Here is a 24440-nt window from a genome sequence, read left to right on the forward strand (position 1 = left end):
CTTGACTTGTCCGACTTGCCTAGCTCCTTTTCCACTCCACCCTCTCCTCCCTGACCTATCACCTTCATCTCCTCCCCCACTGACCTATTGTACTCTATGCTACTCTCTCCCCCTCCCCACCCCCACCCTCCTCTAGCTTATCTCTCCACGTTTCAGGCTCTCTGCCTTTATTCCTGATGAAGGGCTTTTGCCCGAAACGTCGATTTTGCCTGTCCTCGGATTTTGCCTGTCCTCGGATTTTGCCTGTCCTCGGATTTTGCCTGTCCTCGGATTTTGCCTGTCCTCGGATTTTGCCTGTCCTCGGATTTTGCCTGTCCTCTGATTTTGCCTGTCCTCGGATGCTGCCTGTCCTCGGATGCTGCCTGAACTGCTGTGCTCTTCCAGCACCACTAATCCAGAATCTGGTTTCCAGCATCTGCAGTCATTGTTTTTACCCCTTTTATCCCTAATCAGTCCTTGCCTTTCCAAATGCATGTACATCCTGTCCCTCAGGATTCACTCCAACAACATACCCACCACTGACGTCAGGCTCACTTGTCTATAGTTCCCTGGCTTGTCCTTACCACCCTTCTTAAACAGTGGCACCACATTAGCCAACCTCCAGTCTGCCAGCACCTCCCCTATGACTATCAATGATACAAATATCTCAGTAAGAGGCCCAGCAATCACCTCTCTAGCTTTCCACAGAGTTCTAGGGTACACCTGATCAGGTCCTGGGGATTTATCCACTTTTGTGCATTTCAAGACATCCAGCACTTCCTCCTCTATAAAATGAACATTTTTCAAGATGTCACCATCTGTTTCCCTACATTCTATATCTTCCATGTCCTTTTCCATAGTAAATACTCGTTTAGTATCTGCCCCATCTTCTGCAACTCCATACAAAGGCCACATTGCTGATCTTTGAGGGGCTCTATACTCTCTGTAGTTACTCTTTTGCCTTTAATGTATTTGTAAAAACCCTTTGGATTCTCCTTAACTCTATTTGCCAAAGCTATCTCATGTCCACTTTTTTCCCTCCTGATTTCCCTCTTAAATATACTCCTCCTGCCTTTACACTTTTCTAAGGATTCACTCGATCTATCCTGTCTATACCTGACATATGCTTCCTTCTTTTCCTTAACCAAACCCTCAATTTCTTTGGTCATCCAGCATTCCCTATACCTACCAGCCTTTCCTTTCACCCTGACAGGAATATACTTTCTCTGGATTCTCATTATCTCATTTCTGAAGGCTTCTCATTTTCCAGCCATCCCTTTACCTGTGAACATCTGCCCCCATTCAGCTTTTGAAAGTTCTTGCCACTTCTGCATTGGAACATAACAAAACGTGGGGAGTGAGATTGAAGTTATAGAGATGCCTCATCAGCTGATAACCCCATTCGTGCAGATGCCAACAGTGTTCAGATTTCGGCATTGGCAGACAATTGCAGTGTCTAGTATGTCTCGTAATTAAAATCTGTAATATATAGGTAGAAGCTAAAAATATTTTCTCATTGGAAATGGGGTAGGAATTGACTGTCATTTTTTTTGTGATTTAATATTTTTGCAGTGGGTGTTTAGAACCTCACACTGCTGTTTTTTATGTACTCTAATCTTGACAAAATCTCAAACAATTCATAATGGTATTCCAAAGACAGATCTGCACTGTTTCTCACCTTGACAAACTATTCCCTCTTTGTGTACTTCCCTCAGAATTGTGTTAACCCAAAACAGCCATGTCTTTTCCATTCTGTCAGAGCGATGCCAGGTTTAGTACTGTCGTGAGTCTACAAGTGATTCTTCACTGAAAACTCAGCTTTTATTCCAATATGTAAAATGCATAGGATGATTTAAGGAGATATACAAAGTGACTTAACAGCATTCTCAAACTCTGGATCAGTGGTGCTGGAAGAGCACAGCAATTCAGGCAGCATCCAACGAGCAGCAAAATCGACGTTTCGGGCAAAAGCCCTTCGTCAGGAATAAAGGCAGAGAGCCTGAAGCGCATTAAGTACCCTCTGGGAGATGAATATGGCAGATGGTGAAATTTGAATTTAATGATGAAAAAAATCTGGAAGTAAGAGTTTATCAATGGCAATGAAACTATTGCTAATTGTCGGGAAAACTCCATATGGTTCACTAATCTTTTTCAGGAAAGGAAACTGCCATCCTTACCTGGTCTGGCCTACATGTGACTCCAGACCCACAGCAATGTGATTGACACTTAACTGTCCTCTTGGCCATTAGGGCATAAATGCTGACCTAGCCAGAAATCCCCTCTCCTGTCAATGAATTAAATAAAAACTACCTTGCACCTCTGCTTTCTCATTTTGTTTGATATTTTTAAACCTGTCTAACAATTTAACCCTCCCCCTCATTAGTTTAAAATGGCAGCACAGTAGCTCAATGGTTAGCACTACTGCCACACTGCGCCAGAGACCTGGGTTCAATTCCAATCTTGGGTGACTGTCTGTGTGGAATTTACACTTCCTCCCCATTTCTGCATGGGTTTTTTTCTCTGGGTGCTCCAGTTTCCTCCTCCAGTCCAAAGATGTGCAAGTTAGGTGGATTGGTCATGCTAGATTGCCCATAGTGTTCAGGGATGTGTAGGTTAGCCATGGGAAATGCAGGGTTACAGAAATGGGGTAGAGAGATGGATGTGGATGGATGATCTTCACAGGGTTGGTGTGGACCTATTGGGCTGAATGGCTTATTTCCATGCTTTAGAGATTTTATTCTATTCTACAACCATAGTTAAATAGTTTGTCAAAACACTGCTCCCAACATGGTTCACATGAAACCTGTCCCAATACGAGAAGTCCCTTTTCCCAATGCTGCTGCCAGTACTTCGTGAAATGGAACACATTTCTCCCATGTCACTCTTCAAGCCACACATTTACCTCTCTAATCTTTTTTGCTCTATGTCAGTTTGCATTTGGCTCATATTGTAATCCAGGGATTATTACTCTTGTGGTTCTCTTTTTTAAATTAACCCCAAACTGCTTGTAATCCCTCAGCAGACCGTAAGAACAGTACACCATGTGGTCCAGCCAAGAACCTGTACAATTGAAGCAAGATTTCATTCCTCCTATACTCTTTAATTTTCTTGTGATGATGAAGGCTAATGTTTCATACTAATTGCCTTGCTAATAGCTTGCTGTACCAGCATGTTAGCCTTCAGTAACGTATTGACAAAGACACCCTTTGCACATCTACACTTTCCACCTCTATACTTACCACCCGATTAGCAATTCACAAATACTCAACGTAGTTTCTATCAAAGTGGATGATTACATTTTTTCCATATTATATTCCATCTACCATGTTCTTGCCCAGTCATTAAGTCTGTCCAAGTCCTTTTTAAAATATTTTACATCTTCTTCCAAACTTTCCTAGTTAGCAGTTTATAATCTGCAAATTTGAGAATATTGCATTTTGTTCTTGTGTGCAAATCATTAATATAAGAACAGTCAGGGAGGTTATGTTGGTGATGTGCAGAAGGGTTAGGCCACAGCTGGAGTACTGTATGCAGTTCTGGTCACCACGCTGTAGGATGGATATGATTGCACTGAATGGGTGCAGAGGAGATTCACCCGGATGTTGCCTGGGATGGAGCACTTTAGCTATGAAGAGAGGCTGGATAGGCTCAAGTTCTCTTTGGAGCAGAGGTGAATGAGGGAGACCTGGTAGTGGTGTATGTTGTTGTGGTTCTGTTCGCCGAACTAGGAATTTGTGTTGCAGACGTTTCGTCCCCTGACTAGGTGACATCCTCAGTGCTTGGGAGCCTTCTGTGATGTTTCCTCTGACATTTATAGTGGTTTGAATCTGCCGCTTCCGGTTGTCAGTTCCAGCTGTCCGCTGCAGTGGTCGGTATATTGGGTCCAGGTCGATGTGCTTATTGATTGAATCTGTGGATGAGTGCCATGCCTCTAGGAATTCCCTGGCTGTTCTCTGTTTGGCTTGTCCTATAATAGTAGTGTTGTCCCAGTCGAACTCATGTTCATCTGAGTGTGTGGCTACTAAGGATAGCTGGTCGTATCGTTTTGTGGCTAGTTTAAAGGGAGTTTGAAGAAAATGATTTTCACCTAGGTAACAGGAAGTCTGGTATGCAGTATCTGGGAGGGTAGTTGGTCGAGAGATTACTTTGGCGAGCACTTGAAATGGTATAACATTCAAGGCTATGGGCCTAGTGCTGGGAGGTGAGACTAGAACAGGATTAGTATAGTTTTAGCAATACAGAGTTGATGGGCCAAAAGGCATCTTCTGTACTGTATGATTCTGTGAACAATACACCAATCGCGTACTTGTATTTGTGACATCACACTTCAGCTCTAACAGCTTGAAGGGGCTCTCTGCCCCACTTTTATCTTCTGCCGCCACTACTCATACAGCTCTGCTCTTTAAAACTGCTCCTCTGGCGTGCGCTTGACTGTTTCAGAAGCAGTTCATGTCCAAATGTCGCAGCACCTGGACAATGTCCAGGGTTAGGGTGACAAGCACCAAGTAACATTCATGTCACACAAATGCTAGGCAACGACTATATTGAACGAAACAAGAATTTAGCCATCGCCTCTGACATTCAATGATATTTCCATCAATGAATGATTGATTTGTTGTCACCTGTGTTTTACAGTGAAATATAAAAGTGAAAATATTTCATCTGGTGTCGTTTTGATAGTTTTAAGAATAGAAAATGAAAAGATATAGCTTAAAGAGGAATCAATCTGCACAATAGTTTTGAGCTGACTCAGAACCACCACTACTTTACCTGACCCAACTAATGTTTAAGTTGCCAATGCTCAGGTTTCATCTTTCGCCACTGGGTTGATTCACCTTTGCCACTGCCCGCACTGGGCACACCAACATTGGAGACTATCAATGCAGTCAATGTTGCCGTGGTGCTCTCTTGCCACCACTTCACTGCTGGGCCTACCTTGCTGACTCCACCTCAGGGCTCTTTCTTTCTGCACTGGGCTCACTCCAAACCAAATCAACCCCCGGCCCCACCCAATGATTCTTGCTGCCACTGTCACACATGTTGGAAGGCTATGCCTGCTCTCACCATGCCAAAGATGCCGATAAAGGCTTTTAAAGAAGAAAATAGATGAAAAAAAGCAGAAGGAGGAAACCAGAAACAAAAAGACAGGGGTCGGGACCCAGACCAGGAGCTCTAGCATAGTGCCTCTGCTCTGCTATCTTCGCCAATTGCCAGATAAATTCCCCACAATCAACATCTTGAGGGTCACCATTGAGAAGAATTTGAACTGCACTAGCCATATAAATACTGTAGCTAAAAGACACATTAGGAGCAAGGGCTTCCTTTGTTCTACAGAGCAGTGGAGGCAACAGCCTAGTGGTATTATTGCCGGACTGTTAATCTAGAGACCCAGGTAATATTCTGGGGGCCCTGTTCGAATCCTGCCATGGCAGGTGGTGTCATTTGAATTCAATAAAGTTAAAAGTCTAATGACAACTGCGAATCAATTGTCGATTGTCTGGAAAATACGTCTGGTTCACTAATGTCCTTCAGGGAAGGACATTAGTGAACCTACATGTAATTCCAGATCCATAGCAATATGGTTGATTCTTAATTGCCCTCAGGATAATCCAAGATAAGTAATACATGCTGCTCTCATCCCAATGCTGCCCTCATCCCATGAATTTAAAAAAAAAAGCTTGTCCACTGCAAAATGTAAATCGGTAGTGTGATGGGATATTCACCACTTGCTGTCATGAGTGCAGCTCCAACAACACTGAAAAGCTCAACATCATTGAGAACAAAGCAGCCCACTTGATGGCACCAGATTCACTCCCATTGCCACTAACACTCAGTAGCAGCGCAGAAATCCACCAAGGAGCCTTCCACAATGCCTTGCAAACTCTCAGCCGTCACTATTTAGGAGGGCAAGGGCTGCAGATATGTGGGAATATCGCCATCTACAAATTCTCCTCTAAGGCACTCACTGTCCTGATGTGGAAAAATGTCTGCTCTTCCATTGTCACTGGGTCAAAACCCTGTTACGCACTTCCTAAAGGCATTGTGGCCACTAAATGAACTGCAATAGTTCAAGAACAGAGCTCACCATCAGCTTCGCAAGGATACTTAGGAATGCTGACCCAATCAGCAATGCCTGCATCCCATGAATAAAGTTGCTTTACCCACTCTGTCCCGTTCTTTGTAAAGCTGCTGTCCCCACTCTCGCACTCTTACAAAAAGCTGTTTTTCCTACTCTTTATGAAGCTGCCTCCCTATGTCCTCTTGTGCTGTTGTGGAAGGTGCTGTCCCTGTTCTCTCATGCCTTTTTAGAAATTGATATTCCCACACTCTGTCATGTGTTTCAGAAGCAATTGTTATCCTTCTCTGTTGCGCCGTTTTAGAAGATGTTACCCCTGTACACACACTCACTGTTTCAGAAGCTGCTGACCTCACTGTCTCTCTGCGTTTTAGAGGCTTCTTTGGCTAAGACATCTGTTCAGCTTTGAACTTATTCCTGTTGTTCATCATGGCTTTGGTACCCTCTGGATAAATCCAAGGGGATTTCATGGAAGTTTCTTACAGGTTGCATAATGTGTAATGGGGGTGTTGTCTTGTGTTTACCTTTCATATTTAGAATGCTTTCTAATTGAATGTTGTCTTTGTTTTCTGATAGCTTCGGTAATGTGATGTTAGACTGTCTTGGAGGCATACAGGATAAAATCACTGTGTGCGCGACTGATGACTCCTACCAAATGACCAGGGAGCGTATGACTCAAGCAGAGGAGGAGACTCGAAGTCGTGGCGCTATAGTTATTAAACTGGGAGGCCGATACAGAGGTATGAAAATCCTGAGCTTACTAGTTGTATTCTAGTCAAAGACTCTCCTGACCCACTGTTCAGTTTTATGACTGACTAGTTTCTGAGCTATCCATTTAAATTGCCTTATGAACCTCAAAGTGTGTGCAAATGCTCTGATCGGTTTGATCAGAATGCTGAACTAGTCTTATTGATAGTGATGAGTGATGACCGTGCAACTTAATTATAAGTATTTCACCTCTCAGTGAGCTGGTAAATTTAAAGAAAACAAAAAGGTATGTTTTTCCAAAACAGAATTGATGGAATAAAAACAGAATTTTCTGGAAAAATCTCAGGCAGATCTGACAGTATCTGTGGAGAAAAAGCAAAGTTAGTGTTTCTGGTTCAGTGAACTGTCTTCAGAACTGGACCAGAAATGTTAACTCTCTATAGATGCTGCCAGACCTGAGATTTTTCAGCAATTTCTGTTTTTGCTTCTAATTTCCATCATCCGCCGTTCTTTGGTTATTTTTGTGTAGGTTTATGTATGTTGCAAGGAAAGTTAAAGGACCCCTTAATTTTGTGTTTAGCCCCTTCTGTATTCCGGAGTGTTTGAAATTAGCAATGTGGAAAGATTGGGATTCTTCTGAGCCTCCCGCAGCTCCCAGAACTTTTCCAGTGACCTCGCCCCAATATGTAGTGTATCTGTAAGTTTCCAGGAGTTCTCCTGAGTCCCAATTGCATTGAACTATTAAACAATTCCTGGAACGACCTCCTAAAGCCCCAATTAGGAAGTCTTGTGAATCCCAGTTCAAGGTAACACTTCCTGGCGCAAGTGCAGGGAGAAGGCTGATCACTGCCTCAGAGTAAATACAGTTAAGATGCACTTGTTTCAGGGCAGTTGGCAGAAACCCCCAGTGATGTTTGTAGGAGTGGAATTTAGTGTCATTGTGGGACAGTTTCCAGTCAGTCTTTTTTTTTGTGGTTTGATTCTCTTCAAACTCTTTAGTGTTGCAGCCTTTTAACACCTTCCCACTTGTGTGGCTCCATGTGTAATTGGATCCGACTGTTTACAATTACAGATCAAAATGTTCTCTCGTTAATGATTTGGCTCAATGTTGAGTGACATTTGGAGAATGAGCTGTGACAGTCTGTTACACACAACAGCAGAACTCCACTTCTCATTACAGTTTACATTAATGTTAAATATCAATGTGAGTAAAAGTAAACACAAGTATACAAGGCTATCGATTCCTAGCCATCCACTCAATCTGGGTGCCCAATCTTTTCTTTATTATTCGTGAGCTTTGTAGGTAATTCCAGCAATAACTCCCATTTATATAATGCATTTAAAATATTAAAGTATTCCAATGACGTCTACAAGAAGGATACCAAGCAATGTTATGATCCCAACTGATGCTATTACTGAGCAAGTCAGATTCCAGATTGAAGTCTGGCAAAGTTGTTTGTTTTTTTTGTTTTACTCAGTCTATCACTGAAACATAAGCATGCAATACTGCAGACTTAGTTTTAACAGCAAAACAGAAGTTTATTATGTAAAATGAACAAAAATGAATTTAAAGATTTCAGAACATACAGTAAAATACAATCCCATTAATCCCAAAACAGCCCCATAACGATGCTCACATCTAGAAGGCTTAATTTAGCCGTGGCTTTAGTGTCCTGTCTTGAAAATCCTATGCCTCCTCCTGGGATACATACAACCTGGGATACTCAAGTGGCCTGAACTGATGGAATGTAGTGCTGGAGGAGGTTACATATCTCGCGACAAGACTATGGAAGGGTTGAACACAAGATAAAAGTGTTCAAATTAAGACATCCCCATAGTGGGAGGCAGTGTAAGTCAGTGATCAAAGTGAATTGGACTTGGTGTGAATTGGGCTACCAGAGAAAAATTATGAATAAGTTGACACTTATGCAAGGTGGGAGGCTAGACAGGGGACCATTGACCAATGAAATATGGGCATAGAGTCTTTTTTTAAAAACGTGTAGGTTAGAGTGTGTTTTTGCAGGAGATGAGCAGGATTGGGGTGGAGATTCTCTGTTAACTTGAAATCAAATTGTTTCCAAAATATATAAAAACAGGAAATGACATCACCAACCCAAAGAAACCCAAACATATAAATAGAAAGCAGGAATTTTCAGCATTGCTTCGCCTGAGGCCCACTGAAGATGTTACCTAGTAGGGTAACAGAATGTCTGAAAATGAACCTTGCAGCTCAGCGAGCAAACCTACGTCCAAAACCTCAACTTGAGCTACAAATCTTCTCAAAACTCGCTAGAAACTGTCTCTGAAGAATTGTTATATAGGACTTGAAGTGTTAACCCTGATTCTCTCCACAGGTGCTTTTCCCAGCACTTTTTAATTTCATATTTCTAGCACCCACATTATTTACTTCTGTTATTTTGTTTCAAACAAACTTGGGCTTATCATCAGACAAGCTTGCCATCATGAGTTATTCGCCGTTAGACACCCCTCCACAGACTAATTTTGAGGAAAACTGCTTGAGACCATCATGTTCCATGATTTGTGCTCAATAAGCTTAACCGAGGTGCACATTTCACTTATCATTCAAGCTGTTGATAAAAACACTGAGGGCCCTCTTGTGGTGAAGTGATAGTGTCTCTACCCCTGGACCGAGACACCCGGGTTCAAGTCCCACCTTTTCCAGAGGTATGTAATAACATCCCCCCTACAGGTTGATTAGGAAATATAGGTTGATGAAAACAGCTTGCACAATGGATTCCAACTGCCAATAATGAATGCTTAGAGAATTAAATTATGATGATTGCTGCAGCTCTATTAGAAATGTTGCTGCTTTGCGCTTGCATATTGCAGCCAGTTTTCATCAGCTTTTCTTTAACTTCAGTATCCTAATCCTGTCTCTTAACAGCAGCTGAAGATGAAGGATTGGGAAATATCTAGGTGTATGGTGAGCGGCTGCATTAGAAATGTCTGAATGCAATACTGTATTTAGATGTACTTAATTCACCAGGAAAGCCATGATTCTTCTGAGTGATCACCAACTCTTCGAATTGTTCTATTTTTCTTGAACTCATAACTCCTCTCCTAACTCTCCACCCAATGCAGCATCTCTGCTCTTGTTAGCTAGTTTAATGCATCTCTCGTCTCTGTCTTAGATGTCTATGGCTCCCAGCCTCTCACTTTTACTATTCCATACCACTTCATTAGCAGTGTAGCCCAAGTTAGAGAGACTGCAGTTTGTGCAGAGTTGGTGTCTTATTAGCTCAGTCTTGAATTCTTTGCGATCACCATATGTAACTATTTGCAATGGCAAGCTTTTCCTCCTCCTAGTTATCTTGGAGCACGTAATGTTGTAGATTTGACCATTCTAATCTCAACTTCGTAACAATCTGTTACTTCGTTTCCTTGCTTTTACTTCTCCATCTTCACCTACAAGACCCAAATTCTGCCCTACTCTTATCACTCATTTCTGAAATGAGTTTTATGTTCTCCCTTCTCAAATATATACTTTCCTTTATAAAACAAACTGAATGCTTAATTTGGACTCTAACTGTCTAGTTAAGTCCAACATTCCCAATTTACATTCAGGGTTTATACCTACCTGCTGTCAGTGTGTTTGTTTTTATGTCTAGGACTTTACTATTTACTGTTGACTGTTGCTGATTGGCACTATCTAAGATCATGATTTGGAGATGCCGGTGTTGGACTGGGGTGTACAAAGTTTAAAAAAATCTCACAACACCAGGTTATAGTCCAACAGGTTTAATTGGAAGCCCTAGCTTTCGGAGCGCTGCTCCTGACAACCACCTGATGAAGGAGCGGCGCTCCAAAAGCTAGTGCTTCCAATTAAACCTGTTGGACTATAACCTGGTGTTGTGTGATTTTTAACTATCTAGGATCATGCCAACCCATTCCCTTATCTCCAGCTTCCCTGGGATGAGGTTCCAGAATTGTATCCTGCAAGATCTGTTGCCTTAAAGATATGGAAGAGAGTGAAGAGGAATAAGAAAAAGTCATGAACGTTTATTGATCACAGTAGATTGATTTCATCCTTTGAACACATGGGAATTGTGGCTGAAATGATTTGCTGTTTGAATAAAGGAATTGATAATGTTCTCTGTTTTTATCAAGAACTTCAGAAGTTTGTCCCTGAGAATAAAATCTTGGAATCTTTTTGAAAAGAGGGCAACAACAAGTATTTATTAAAAAAAAGTCTTATGGCTAGACCTTTGGTAGACTTTTAGAATATATCTGCTAAAGAGTCTGAGATTTATGAATAAAATGAAAATGATCAAAGGGAGAATAGTAGTTGTCTGATTCAGAAACCATTGAGTGTCCCTGTCTCTTTGTTCTCTTCCCTTGTTCCACTGCTTGGTCAGTCACTTTCTGATCATTTGTGCCACTCTCATTCTTTGTCATTGCTCACTGCTTATAGACAATGAGTTAATTTGGCGGAAGGGTAAGTGAAAACAGCCTCACCTGGCATCTGTATGTCATCCTTGGCAGAGCTGACTGGATCTGAGAAAGAGCACACAGACTGCTTGATTTATTCAAACCTGTGTGCCACTGTGCTACCTTCCATGTTGCATGGCCTTTCATCTGAACTTTGAAGTATTGTCATCATACCGTCATAGAGCTGTATAGCATAGAAACAGGTCCTTTAGTCCAGCTTGTCCATGCCAACCAGATATCCTAAATTAAACTAGTCTCATTTGCCCCATATCCCTCTAAACATTTCCTTTTCATGTACCACCCAGATGCACTTTAAATGTTGTAACTGTACCAGCCTCCTCCACTTCCTCTGGCAGCTCATTCCATACATGCACCACCCTCTGCATGAAGAAATTGCCCCTTAGGTCCTTTCAAATCTTTCTGATCTCACCTTAAACCTATGCCCCTCATGGTTTTATAAACTTCTGTAAGGTCACCCCTTAACCCCTGAGGCTCCAGGGAAAACAGCCCTAGCCTTTTCCGCCTCTCCTTATAGCTCAAATCCTCCAACACTGGCAAATCTTTTCTGAACTCTTGCAAGTTTCACAACATTCTTCCTATATCAGGGAGAATTGAACACAGTATTCCAAAAGTGGTCTAACCAATGTCCTATACAGCTGCCACATGACCTCCCAACTTTTTTACTTGATGCACTGACCAATAAAAGCAAGCATACCAAATGAGGCCTTCACTATCCTGTCTACCTGTGACTCTACTTTCAATGAACTATGAATCTGCACTCCAAGATCTCTTAGTTCAGTAGCAGCCCCAGGACCTTACCATTAAGTGTATAAATCCTGCCCTGATTTGCCTTTCCAAAATGCAGCACCTCACATTTATCTAAATTAAATTCCATCTGCCACTACTCAGCCTATTGGCTCATCTGGTCAAGGTCCCATTGTAATCTGAGGTAACCTTCTTGACTGTCCACTACACCTCCAATTTTGGTGTCATCTGCAAATTTATGAACTATATCTCCTATGTTCACATCCAAATCATATATATAAGTAACAAAAAGCAGTGGACCCAGCACCGATCCTTGTGGCAGACCACTGGTCATTGGCCTCCAAGCTGATTATCTGCATCTCATTATTTAACCAGTATCCAATTTTAATTGCTTCCTTTATTGGTCTGTGGAATCTGATGAGAATGGTTTGGTGCCAAGGGATTATTCTGTTTTAAGCAAAGTTACAGTTTTGCTTCCCTTTATCTACATAGAACAATACAATACAAGAATGGGCCCTTCAGCCCACAATGTTGTGCCAAACATAGCACCAAATTAAACTAAACCCTTCAGCCTGCCCTCGGTCCATAGCTCTCCATTTCTTGGATATTCATGTGCTTATCTAAAAGTCTCTTAAATGCCCCTATCATGTCTGCCTCCACCACCACCCCTGGCAGTGCATTCTGGATTCATACCACTCTCCGGGCAAAAGACTTGCGCCTCTTCACTCCTTTGAACTTGTCCCCTTTCACCTTAAGTGCATGCCCCTTAATTTTAGACATTTGAACTTGGGGGGTGTGATCCCTCTATCAAGTCTCCTCTCAGCCTCCACCACTCCAAAGAAAACTGCCTGAGTTTTTCTACCTTCTCCTTATAGTTCATAAATCTACTGAAATAAAAAGAGGCAGATGAATATATGGAATAATTCTGATTCCGTTTTATAGAAGTCACAAAGATAAGGGCAAACTGAAAGAGTTGCAGTGACTTGGCCACTGACCATAATAATGACATTCATGTAACAAAATATATCATTTTCTCCATCGACTAATTCTTAACTGTCTTCCTGGGACAAATCCCCCATGTGCTGTACTTTTATCTTTTTAATACTGCTCCAGCATTTTTAATTGCAGTTACGTTGAGCGATGGAAATGGATAACTAAATACTGCAGGGCAAGATTATAGCTGGGGCAAAGGCAATTATGAGGTGATTAGGCACAATTTAGGATGCATAGGATGGGGAAGAAAACTGCAAGGGATGGGCACAAATGAAATGTGGAGCTTGTTCAGGGAACACCTAATGCGTGTCCTTAAGTATGTACCTGTCAGGCAGGGAGGAAGTGGTCAAACGAGGGAACCATGATTTACTAAAGAAGTTGAATCTCTTGTCAAGAGGAAGAAGGAGGCTTATGTTAAGATTAAACGTGAAGGCTCAGCTAGGGCGTTTGACAGATACAAGTTAGCCAGGAAGGACCTAAAGAGAGGGCAAAGAGGAGCCAGGAGGGGGACATGAGAAGTTTTTGGCAGATTAAGGAAAACCCTAAACTTTCTATAGGTATGTCAGGAATATAAGAATGACTGGAGTAAGATTAGGGCTAATCAAGTACAGTAGAGGGAAGTTGTGCGTGGAGTCAGAGGAGATAAGAGAAGTGCTAAATGAATATTTTTCATCAGTATTCACAGTTGTTGAAGAGAATACTGAGATACAGGCTTTTAGATGAGACAGGATTAAAGAGGTGTTAATAATTTTAGAAAATGTGAAAATAGCTAAGTCCCCTAGGCCGGATGGGATTTATCCTCAGATTCTCTGGGAGGCTAGGGAAGAGATAGCAGAGTCTTTGGTTTTGATATTTATATTGTCATTGTCTACAGGAATAGTGCCAGAAGAGTGAGGATAGCAAATATTGACCCCTTGTTCAAGAAGGGGAGTAGAGACAACCCTGGTAATTATAGACCAGTGAGCCTTATTTCGGTTGTGGGTAAAATGTTGGAAAGGATTATAAGAGGTAGGATTTATAATCATCTAAAGAGGAATAATTTGATTAGGGATAGTCAGCATGGTTTTGTGAAGGTTAGGTTGTGCCTCTCGAACCTCATTGAGTTTTTTAAGAAAAGTGACCAAACAGGTGGATGAGGGTAAAGTGGTTGATGGGGTGTATATGGATTTCAGTAAAGTGTTTGATATGGTTTCCCGCAGTAGGCTATTGCAGAAAGTACGGAGACATGGGATTGAGGGTGATTTAGTGGTTTGGATCAGAAATTGGCTAGCTATGAGAAGATTGATGCGGTGGTTGATGGGCAATGTTCATCCTGGAGTTCAGTTACTAGTGGTGTACTGCAAGGATCTGTTTTGGGGCCACTGCTGTTTGTCATTTTTATAAACTACATGGATGAGGGCAGAGAAGGATGGATTAGTAAATCTGCGGATGACACTAAGGTCGGTGGAGCAGTGGATAGTGCCAAAGGATGTTGCAGATTACAAAGGGGCATACATAAGCTGCAGAGCTCGGCTGAGAGGTGGGAAATGGAGTTTAATGCGGAAAAATGTGAGGTGATTCACTTTGGAAGGAGTAACAGGAATACAGTACTGTGCTAATGGCAAGATTCTTGGTATTACGGATGAGCAGAGAGATCTGTGTGCATGTGCACTGATCCCTGAAAGTTTCCACCCAGGTTGAGCGGGTTGATAAGGCATATACAGGTTCTATTGATAGAGGGATTGAGTTTCGGAGTCATGAGGTCATGTTGCAGCTGTACAAAATTCTGGTGTGGCCACACTCGATTTGCATACAGTTCTGGTCGCCACATTATAGGAAGGATGTGGAAGCATTGGAAAGAGTGCAGAGGAGATTTACCAGGATGTTGCTTGGTCTGGAGGGAAGGTCTTATGAGGAAAGGCTGAGGGATTTGAGGCTGTTTACATGAGAGAGATGATGATTTAAAAGTGACTTAATAGAGGCATACAAGATGATCAGAGGGTTACATACGATGGACAGTGAGAGCCTTTTCCCTCAGATGGTGATGGCTAGCATGAGGGGACATACCTTTAAATGAAGGGGTGATAAATAAAGAACAGATATCAGAGGTAGTTTCTTTAATCAAAGAGTAGTAGGGGTGTGGAATGCCCTGCCTGCAATTGTAGTAGACTTGCCAACTTTAAGGGCATTTAAATGGTTATTGGATAAATATATGGATGAGAATGGAAAAACATAGGTAAGATGGACTTCAGGTTGGTTTCACAGGTCAACGCAACATCGTGGGCTGAAGGGCCTGTACTGTGCTGTAGTGTTCTATGTTCTAAGTTCCTTCCTCCCTTGCTCAGCTCAATGTAACATAGGTGAGCTATTAAATACAAGGGAACCCAGAAATTGTTGCACAAATATAATTTACGGTTCCTTCGTCCAATTAAATGAAATTACAATGATAGAGTCCCTATAAGTTGTTGTAAACCGGTCTAGACATGGCGAGGAAAACCCCCAAGTACTGGAGAGTCTTGGGAATCTGAAGGCCAGTGTTATCTGTGTCTTGCTAATATATTTAGCACTTGTCTCCTATTACTACCATTATGTCAATGTGATTCTGCACCAGGTGAGTTCTTGATCCAGTGATCTTCCATACTTCACCTTTGACCTAGTGGCAATGAAAGTACAATGGTATGACCATAATGTAACAGTAAATTGGTGTTGGTGCTGGCCCCTTTATGAAATATTTGTGTTGGTATTTGTCCTGTTGTGCCTGACTGTTTAATGGGTAAAGGTTAGTTTGGGTGTATATAACAGGTCTACTAACAGAAGTTCATGTTTCTGCCACACTCAGGTCTGACTGGGTTCTTATATGTTGTCTGTCTGGTTCCTTTCATTTCAGTTTTTCTTCTACTTTCAGCTAAAAGGGTGCTTCGCAAACCAGCACCTGGTATCCCTGATGCTGTTCCCCAAAGGAGGCGACCAACACCAGTGAACCTGGCAAATACAATGAAGAAATATGTCAGCAACGTTTCTGATCGGCCCTATCGAGACCGGGTTATCCACTTGTTGGCTCTAAAACCTTACAAGAAACCAGAGTTAATTCTTCGATTGCAGAAGGATGGAATCACCCAACAGGATAAGGACTCTTTGGAAAATCTCTTACAACAGGTAGCAAGCTCTCTCAATGTTCCAAAAGACTTCGGAGAATAGGCTAACATGAACAGGGTTGAGTGAAGTATTAGAGACTGTCAAGTGACTTAATGCACGCAGGTTCAAGTACAGCCCAAATGACTGGTTAAAAGCCTCCTCTTTTCTGCTGATTCTGACAAGCCACTGACAGCTTCAAGCCTGTAGTGAGAATATTAGAGTGCTGAACAGTCTCTGAACTGTGGATTTGAGGCAGAGTAAAGGGAGTTTTACTCTGCATTCAAATTCCACTGTAATTTGGTACCAAGAATATCAAATGATAAAGCAGAGGCCATGGGCATGCCCAGCACTTTGAAAGAGATATGCAGTTAATCCACTCCATTGCTCCCTCTCCCCTGTAATTTATTTTCTGTTTAAGTACTTGTGTGTTTCTTTTGAATGATGTACTAAATCTGCTTCCGTCATGTTAACTTGTTTAAGAAGAGAAAACTCCTTATCTCTGCGTTTAGTTCTTTTGCCAGTTCCTGGCAAATCTGCATCTACTGATTAATGACATTCTGCCACTAGATTATTTACTTTTCTCAAGACAGCATTATGTCCACCGCTTTTCTTGATCTATATAATAGACTTGGGTTTGGATGAATTGGGCACAACTTCAAAATTTACAGCTAACAGAAATTTTGACATATTCTGAATTGTAAGGAAGTTAGTGATAGGTTTCAAGAGACTTATGGACAGGCTGAAACAGATTGACACATGGTAGATGAAACTGTGTGAAAAGATATAATTCTGGAGCAGGAACAAGAGAGGCAATATAAAATTAAGGATGCAATTCTAAAGGAGATTCAGGAGCAGAGAGATCAGGGGTATAGGTGCACCAAGCATTGAAGGTGACAGAGCAGATGAGAAAGCGACTAACAAGGCATTCTTCATGTTTGACGTTATAAACAGTGAGAGAATACCAAAGCATGCAAGTTGTGCTGAGCGCTTTAGAAGGCATTATCTAGTTAGAGAGCGGAAATTTCCACCACTACACACTCAACTCAGATTTCCAGCACCTGTAGTCCTCACTTTTTCCCACTATCTAGTTAAGGATGTAAAGGCATCAGAGAGGTTCAGAAAAGATTCACAGGAATGGGTCCAAGGATAAGAGAATTTAATTACATGGATGGATTGGTGAAGCTAGAGCTCTTCCTCAGATAGAAGGTTGGGAGAAGATTTTATAGTGATGGGTAGAAATTGCATCAATTGGCAAGGGATCAATAACCAGAGGACACCAATTTAAGGTGAATGATAAAAGAATAAGTGACGTGAAACAAGTGGTTAGGATTTGGGATGTGCTGCCTGAAAGTGTGATGGGGTGGATTCTATTGTCATTTTCAGAAAGGAATTGGATAATCCGAAGGGAGAAAGTTATCAGAGAGGAGAGGAACCTCTGTCGAAATTATACTGTCCGTTGGAACGCTCTCTGGGCAGGTACAGCACAAGGTTAGATGCAGGTTAAAGCTGCTTGTACACTGTTCCCATCACAAATTCCCAGAACAGGTACAGGCAATTTCCTTGTGCCTGACATTAAATTCAGTATTGATTGGAATCTGTTATTGGTTAGATCCATTTGGTGTGAAGCTGTTTATCCTTGTGTCACTTCTGATTCTTTGATAGGGGCAGGCTGCACCTTCCCCCACCCCACCCCACCCCATCCCCAAAGAAAACAAAGAGTCATTTCATGAGTGGAAGTAATTTACCCCAGCTCCTCTGTCCAGGCACCTCATGACTTTGGCTAATGGATAATTTCATGTATTCATTCTCCTTTATTGGATGATACAGTCAATAGTAAAATTACCTTCTGTATTTGTGTTGAATTTTTTTAAGTTCCTAAAGAAGATAAAATAGCACAGATACCAAAGATTGTGTCCTTACGTATTATTGGACCAGTACTATTGAATCAATTAAAATTGGAATCTATAAATAAATACTTCAGCATTATGAAAACTCATTCTATTTCCGAAATGAACGCTCACACATTGTAATAAACTCCTCCTCACCCACCATACATAATATCCATTCCTTGTTCCAGGACAGCCAGTATTTTGTTGAAACGCCACCAATTATCAGAAGTCCCCTTCGTCTGGGGTCACCAGTATGTTCTTGAACTTATTGAAGATTTGTTCAGCCAGTTTCTTTGGCTCAATAATCAGTGCTTACGAAGCACTTGCTAAGCTTTTAGCTTTAGCTCTTGTGAAGTACCAGTATGTTGTGACTTTACAACATGATTATCAGTAGCCTTTCTAATACCTTAAAATCAGCTTTTCAAGAGACTTTGAAGTCATCTTCACCCAAGTTTGATTTCAGCTCAGCATTCTTTGTTAAGTAAGGGACACAAAAGCATGGTTCTTTACATGTGAATGCATATCAAAGCATGTCTGAGGTGTCTGCTAATTGTGTTTGAAACTTATGGATCCTTTATCAAAAGCATTGTATCAACCAATTGGTCATTTATCTTCTGCCTGGCTGACCCTTGGACATCATGGTGACTATTTTAAAATCAAAGATGCAACAAGATTCCCCATCAGTACACTGCAGTATGCCATTTCAGATGTAATTATCCGGTCCCTAAAAGAAAACAGGAAGTACAATTTCAGAACAAGATTATTATTCTTCTTAATCTTTGTGTGTTTTATTATCCAGTTTTGTTTACCGTAGCTTTCTCCTTCAAGGGATTAAACCTTGACTGTTTCTGAACTACCTTCTTTAAAGGCAACTTTGCCCCGGAGGATCCATTAGTTAGTGTTGCAGTTAACTGCCTGGCTATTTTAGCATTTTCAATTTAAATTTCAAACATAATTTTTAAATTGGAAGGGAGCAGCAAAAGATAGTAGTTAACTGCAGTCATTAATTGATGCATTTCCCGTTGCAACATCTCTACCATTCAGAATCCACTTGCTAGCCTATCTCCTCTTCTCTCATGCAGTACAAATGTTTTTTTCCCCTCAAATTTGTATTTCTTGTAAATTGTCCTGATGAGTTCTAGATGAATAGCTTTGACAAAATGTCTCTTTTTCAACCTTTGTGCTCTCAAATGACTGTGTACAAATAAATTCGTATTGTTGTGACGCTACACGCTTTAATGTCATTATACTATTGATGACTTATTCTTTACTCTACCCATCTTTGGGTGAAAATGTTCTGTTGACTGCCCTGCTTATTCTTAACTTCCAGGCTCTCAACTTTTGTCTCTGAGTTTGATTTCCCTTATTGCTTAAATAATTTACCATCTAATTTGGGGTCTGAAATTGAGAGCTGTGTTGAGTTGTATCTGTTATGTTGCAGGTAGCTAACCTGAACGTTAAGGATGGCACCTTTACCCTGAAAGACTTTGCCTACAAGGAGATCCAGAGAGATTGGCCTGGGTACTCTGATGGCGACCAGCAGTTACTGAAGAGAGTTCTTGTTCGGTAAGTAACATTAACAACACAGTGGGAAATATTAAAGAAAGCATGCTTAAAGAGTTGGACATGAATTTCTGGTAAGAGTTGTGGGTGACCAGAAGGTTACCAAAAATATGGGTATTTAGCAAATTTTTAAAAGGGAAAGACAATAATAATAGCATAGGCTATCAAGATAGGACTACTAAATAACACGACATTAACATTGCACAAGTAGCCTCAACGATCGAGATCATAATCCTCTGCCCTAGGCAGCAGCATGTCTTTATATCATGCAGAAATGCTTAACAATTTTTACAATGTCATTTTACATTTGTGATTATATGTTCTCCTCTCTACTTTCTTTGAGAAACTATCCATATTTCTCTTAGATTAGATTACTTTAGATTACTTAGTGTGGAAACAGGCCCTTCGGCCCAACAAGTCCATACCGACCCTCCGAAGAACAACCCATCCAGACCCATACCTCCACATTTACCCCTTCACCTAACACTATGGGCAATTTAGCATGGTCAATTCACCTAACCTGCACATCTTTGGCCTGTGGGAGGAAACCGGAGCACCCGGAGGAAACCCACACAGAGAATGTGCAAACTTCACACAGACAATTGCCTGAGGCGGGAATTGAACCCAGGTCTCTGGCGCTGTGAGGTAGCAGTGCTAACCACTGTGCCACCGTGTGTGATATAAATGCTGAACCTCTTGTACTGTGCCGTTCATAGTGTGAGACATTGCATTATAGAGATGACATCAAAGAAAAAGAGGAACCATCTTGATCCCACTGCTGTTTGTATTCTTACAAAATATAGCTGAAAAATATAACTTCCATCATGATGCTAGTGAGTTCTGCTCAACTAGAATGATCCAGGCAAATGTGATTCAACAAATGGAGCTCTGTTTGTACCTATGTGGATCCATATAATTTTACTGCTCTGTACTGAACACTGCTAGCATTTTATTCCTATTTGTTTTATGATATTCTTGGAATGGTATTCTTTAGCTTTTTCCTGTTGAGAAAGTTTAAATCAATTTAGATGCCTTGACAACTGATATGCTGGATTAAGAACACTAGAAATAGGAGCCATTCAGTCCTTTGAGGCCACACCACTACTTGTTAAGATCGTGGCTGATCATCTACTACAACACTGTTTTCCTGCATTATTCCTATAGTCCTTGATGTTGATCTGTAGAAATTTATAGATTTCTGTCTGGAACATACTCAATGATTGAGTCTCCACATCTGTCTTATGCAGAGAATTCTAAAGATTCACCGTGCTCTGAGTGAAGAAATTCATTCTTCTCTTGGTGCTAAATGACCTGCCCCATGTTCTGTCACCATGTGCTTGATTCTAGAGCCTCTAGCCCGGGTAAACATCCTTCCTGCAGCTATGATTTGGAGGTGCCGGTGTTGGACTAAGATGTACAAAGTTTTTAAAAAATCACAACTCCAGGTTTTAGTCCAACAGGTTTATTTGGAAGCAGCAGCTTTCGGAGCGCTGCGCCTTCATTAGGTGGTTGTCAATGTTTTAATCCAATCTAAAAAAAACCTGATGAAGGAGCAGCGCTCTGAAAGCTAGCGCTTCCAAATAAACCTGTTGGACTATAACCTGGTGTGAGATTTTCAACTTCCTGCAGCTGCACTGTCAATTAGGATCACTCTGATCCTTCCATACTCCAGAGAATATAATCCCTGTCTATTCAATCTTTCAGGACAGCCCCTCCATACCACAAATCAGTTTGGTGAACATTTGGGTGAGGGCACCAAAGCTACACACGACCTCCACGTGTGATATCCTCATTACAATGAATCCTCCCGTCTATGTTTGTATCATCAGTAAATTTGGATACATTACACTGTGGTCCCTCCTCAAGACATTAATATAGATAGCAAATAATTGAGGCTCTGGGACTGATCCTTGTGGCACTCTGCTAGCTACATCTTTCTAACCTGAACTGTCATCTGTGTGTTTAAAAAAAACTGATCCTAATCCAGGCTAACACATTACCCATAACACCATGAGCTCCTATCTTATACAACAATCTTTTATGTGGCATCTCATTGAATGCCTTTGGAAAATCCAAATAGACTGTATCTACTGGTTATCCTGTTAAATAATCATTGGTTCTATACAATTACTGAAGAGCGATTCTGCAGTTTCACGGGTGAACCTTGCCCAGCTGAGCTTGAAGGGATGCATCAATTTCTTTCATTTCCCACATCTCCACTGGTGACAACAAACCTTACATTTAACCAGTGTTTGGGGCTGCACAATGGCCCAGTGGTTAGCACTGCTGCCTCACAGCGCCAGGGACCCGGGTTCACTTCCCGCCTAGGGTGACTGTGTTTGTGGATTTCCTCCGGGTGCTCTGGTTTCCTCCCACAATCCAAAAGTTGTGCAGTTTAGGTGGATCGGCCATACTAAATTGCCCATAGTGTTCAGGGGTGTGTAGATTTGGTGCATTAGTCAGGGTTAAATGTAGAGAAACGGAGAATGGTTTTGGGTGTGTTACTCTTTGTGGAGTTAGTGTCGACTTGTTGGGTTGTAGGGCCTGTTTCCGCACTGTAGGAATTATATGATTCTATGATCTGTTTTAGTCCATGTTTATTTTAGTATCTGAAACAAGTTAGCCAGGTTCTTTATTGATAGAGTCATAGAGATGTACAACAGGGAAACAGACCCTTTGGCCAACTCATCCATGCTGACCAGATGTCCTACATTAGTCTAGTTCCACTTGCCAGTACTTGTTAGTCACAAAGAATAAACCCATCATGATCAAGGGCTCCAACCCAAAATGTCAATTTTCCTGCTTCTCGGATGCTGACTGACCTATGCTTTTCCAGCAACGCACACTCAACTCTGATCTCCAGCATCTGCTGATCTTACTGTCTCCACAAAGAATAACACAAAAAGCTTGCTGACAAAGGAAAGGTCTAGGCTTTGCAGTGATATTCAAGCATCTTAAATTTAACCTGAAGCAAGCCTGTTAAGACAAACAGTGGTCAAATATCACCTTACAATGCATCTAAATGCATTTGATCAGGACAAATCCCAGCTATCTCAGAAATATTCTCTCCAGAGAAAAAGGGATTGCAATGCTTCACTTCTATTGATCTGGCCCTAAAACTCTCTCAACAGCTGCCCATCGTGAGCTCTGTGTTCTAGTATTTCACCTTCCTCTTTGGGCATTGCGCTCCCTTGGACTCTTGGAAACGGTGCTTCAGCTTTTAACAAACGGTGAGCTTCATCAAGCCCTTGGCTTTGTTTCCCAAATTATAACCTACCACAGAACAAATACCATTTGTGGGTTTCTTTCACCCTTGTCCACAACTGCACTGAACTGCCAGGATTTCCTCAGCCCTGACCTTTAATTGTCTAACAATTCGTAGAATATCCTTGAGAGTTCTAATAGTACAGAACTATTCAACTACACCTGACTTCTCAGGAGCCCCCAGTTACACCGACCTGGATATAATACAGTTGCCTTTTCAATAATCCAGCTAAACAGTTATTTTCTGCATGGAGCTTGCTTCTGTCTTTATCTGACTTCTGGCTGTGACACCAGAATTGCTATCACTGACCCCTGAACAATTTTGAGTGATGTATTGAGGAGCCTTGCCACAAGTCCTGCCCTTGTTTCTAGGCAAATATAATGTAACTAATATTTTGGACAGTAAAGTGTAGCTATCAGCAGTGGATTTGATTGTAACAACCTCTTGGAACTGTTTGTCCCCTGAATGTTACAATGTTCATTGAAACATCTGCCAGCTACTGGGCCACAAACTGATAAAACAAAAGAATAAATACACCACACACAGCATAGGTATACAATGAGTGAGCCTTACCCTGAGGAGTACCCTGCAGACATTCCTGTGCTTTTATGCAAATAAAATAACACAGTTCGGCAAAAGACCCTTCGGTCGGACTTGTCTGCGCCAATCAAACATCTCAATCTAACCTAGTCCCAGTTGCCAGCATTTGGCTCATAGCCCTCTAAACCCTTCCTATTCATATATCCATAAGATGCCTTTTAAATATGTATTTGTACAAACCTCCACTACTTCCTCTGGCAGCTCATTCTACACATGCACCACCCTCGGCGTTAAAAGAATTACCCTTTAGGTCCTTTTTAAATCCTGTCCCTCTCACCTTCAACCTATGCCCTTCAGTTTTGGACTCCCCCAACCTGGAAGAAAGACATTGGCTATGAGCGCTATCCATGCCTCTTATATTATAAACCTCCCCGTTACCCCTCAGGCTCCAGTACTCCATATCAAATGGTGTTTGCTTTTTTTTCTATGTAAAGCCTGTAATGCTAAGGAAGCCCCTTTTAAATATTCAGCATGTTATTAGTTTGTATATTTTGATGTTCTGATCTGTGTTAGAGTCAGAGTGCAGCATCGTTGTTATGCTCTTTATCAGCTGTGATCTTATGGTTGTGTCTGAAGAATCAAGTATTTGCTGCAATCTGCTTTCTCAACAGGGTTTCCTCCATCCAAACCATAATTTTCTCATGAGCCGTGTTATGGGTTCTGCAGCAGCTAGATCTATAAATATGCACAGGAAAGAATGGGTTTAACCAAGTAAACAGCTTGCATTTCCCTGCCACCACTCAGGCATCAGAAAAGAAAATGTTACCTGAAATATTTCCAACTACTGTGGCATTTATCTGGTGGACACCAAGGAACATGAGACATTGCAGTTATGCAGAGGGAGGTCTTTAAGGAAGCTGCAGCTTTTTGTATTTTCTCAGCATTGGTTCAGTATTGGCTCTGGATTCTCCATTCGGTGTTTCTCCTCCAAAAAGTGTGGAAGGGATTGTATGATGCAAGACAAGTGATGACCTATCCAAAGAGTGACACCATTTACAAACTATCAGATGCATTGTTTTTGAATGTCATTATTCAAATA

The 24440-nt window shown here is 41.4% G+C and overlaps 1 protein-coding gene across 1 annotated transcript in view; it reads left to right on the top strand.

The window, feature by feature from the left end:
* The window catches only part of ell (elongation factor RNA polymerase II), a 118698-nt gene that overhangs the window by 61417 nt on the left and 32841 nt on the right, over positions 1 to 24440 (top strand). The window contains exons 4-6 of the mRNA XM_087975839.1: positions 6632 to 6795; positions 15855 to 16105; positions 19415 to 19539. Of these exons, the coding sequence (XP_087831965.1) occupies positions 6632 to 6795; positions 15855 to 16105; positions 19415 to 19539 (540 nt within the window). The remainder of the gene's footprint in view (positions 1 to 6631; positions 6796 to 15854; positions 16106 to 19414; positions 19540 to 24440) is intronic.

Source organism: Chiloscyllium plagiosum, unplaced genomic scaffold (assembly GCF_037043375.1).
Source record: "Chiloscyllium plagiosum isolate Xiang-an unplaced genomic scaffold, Cpla_swu_hap1 HiC_scaffold_28, whole genome shotgun sequence".
Taxonomy (NCBI): domain Eukaryota; kingdom Metazoa; phylum Chordata; class Chondrichthyes; order Orectolobiformes; family Hemiscylliidae; genus Chiloscyllium; species Chiloscyllium plagiosum.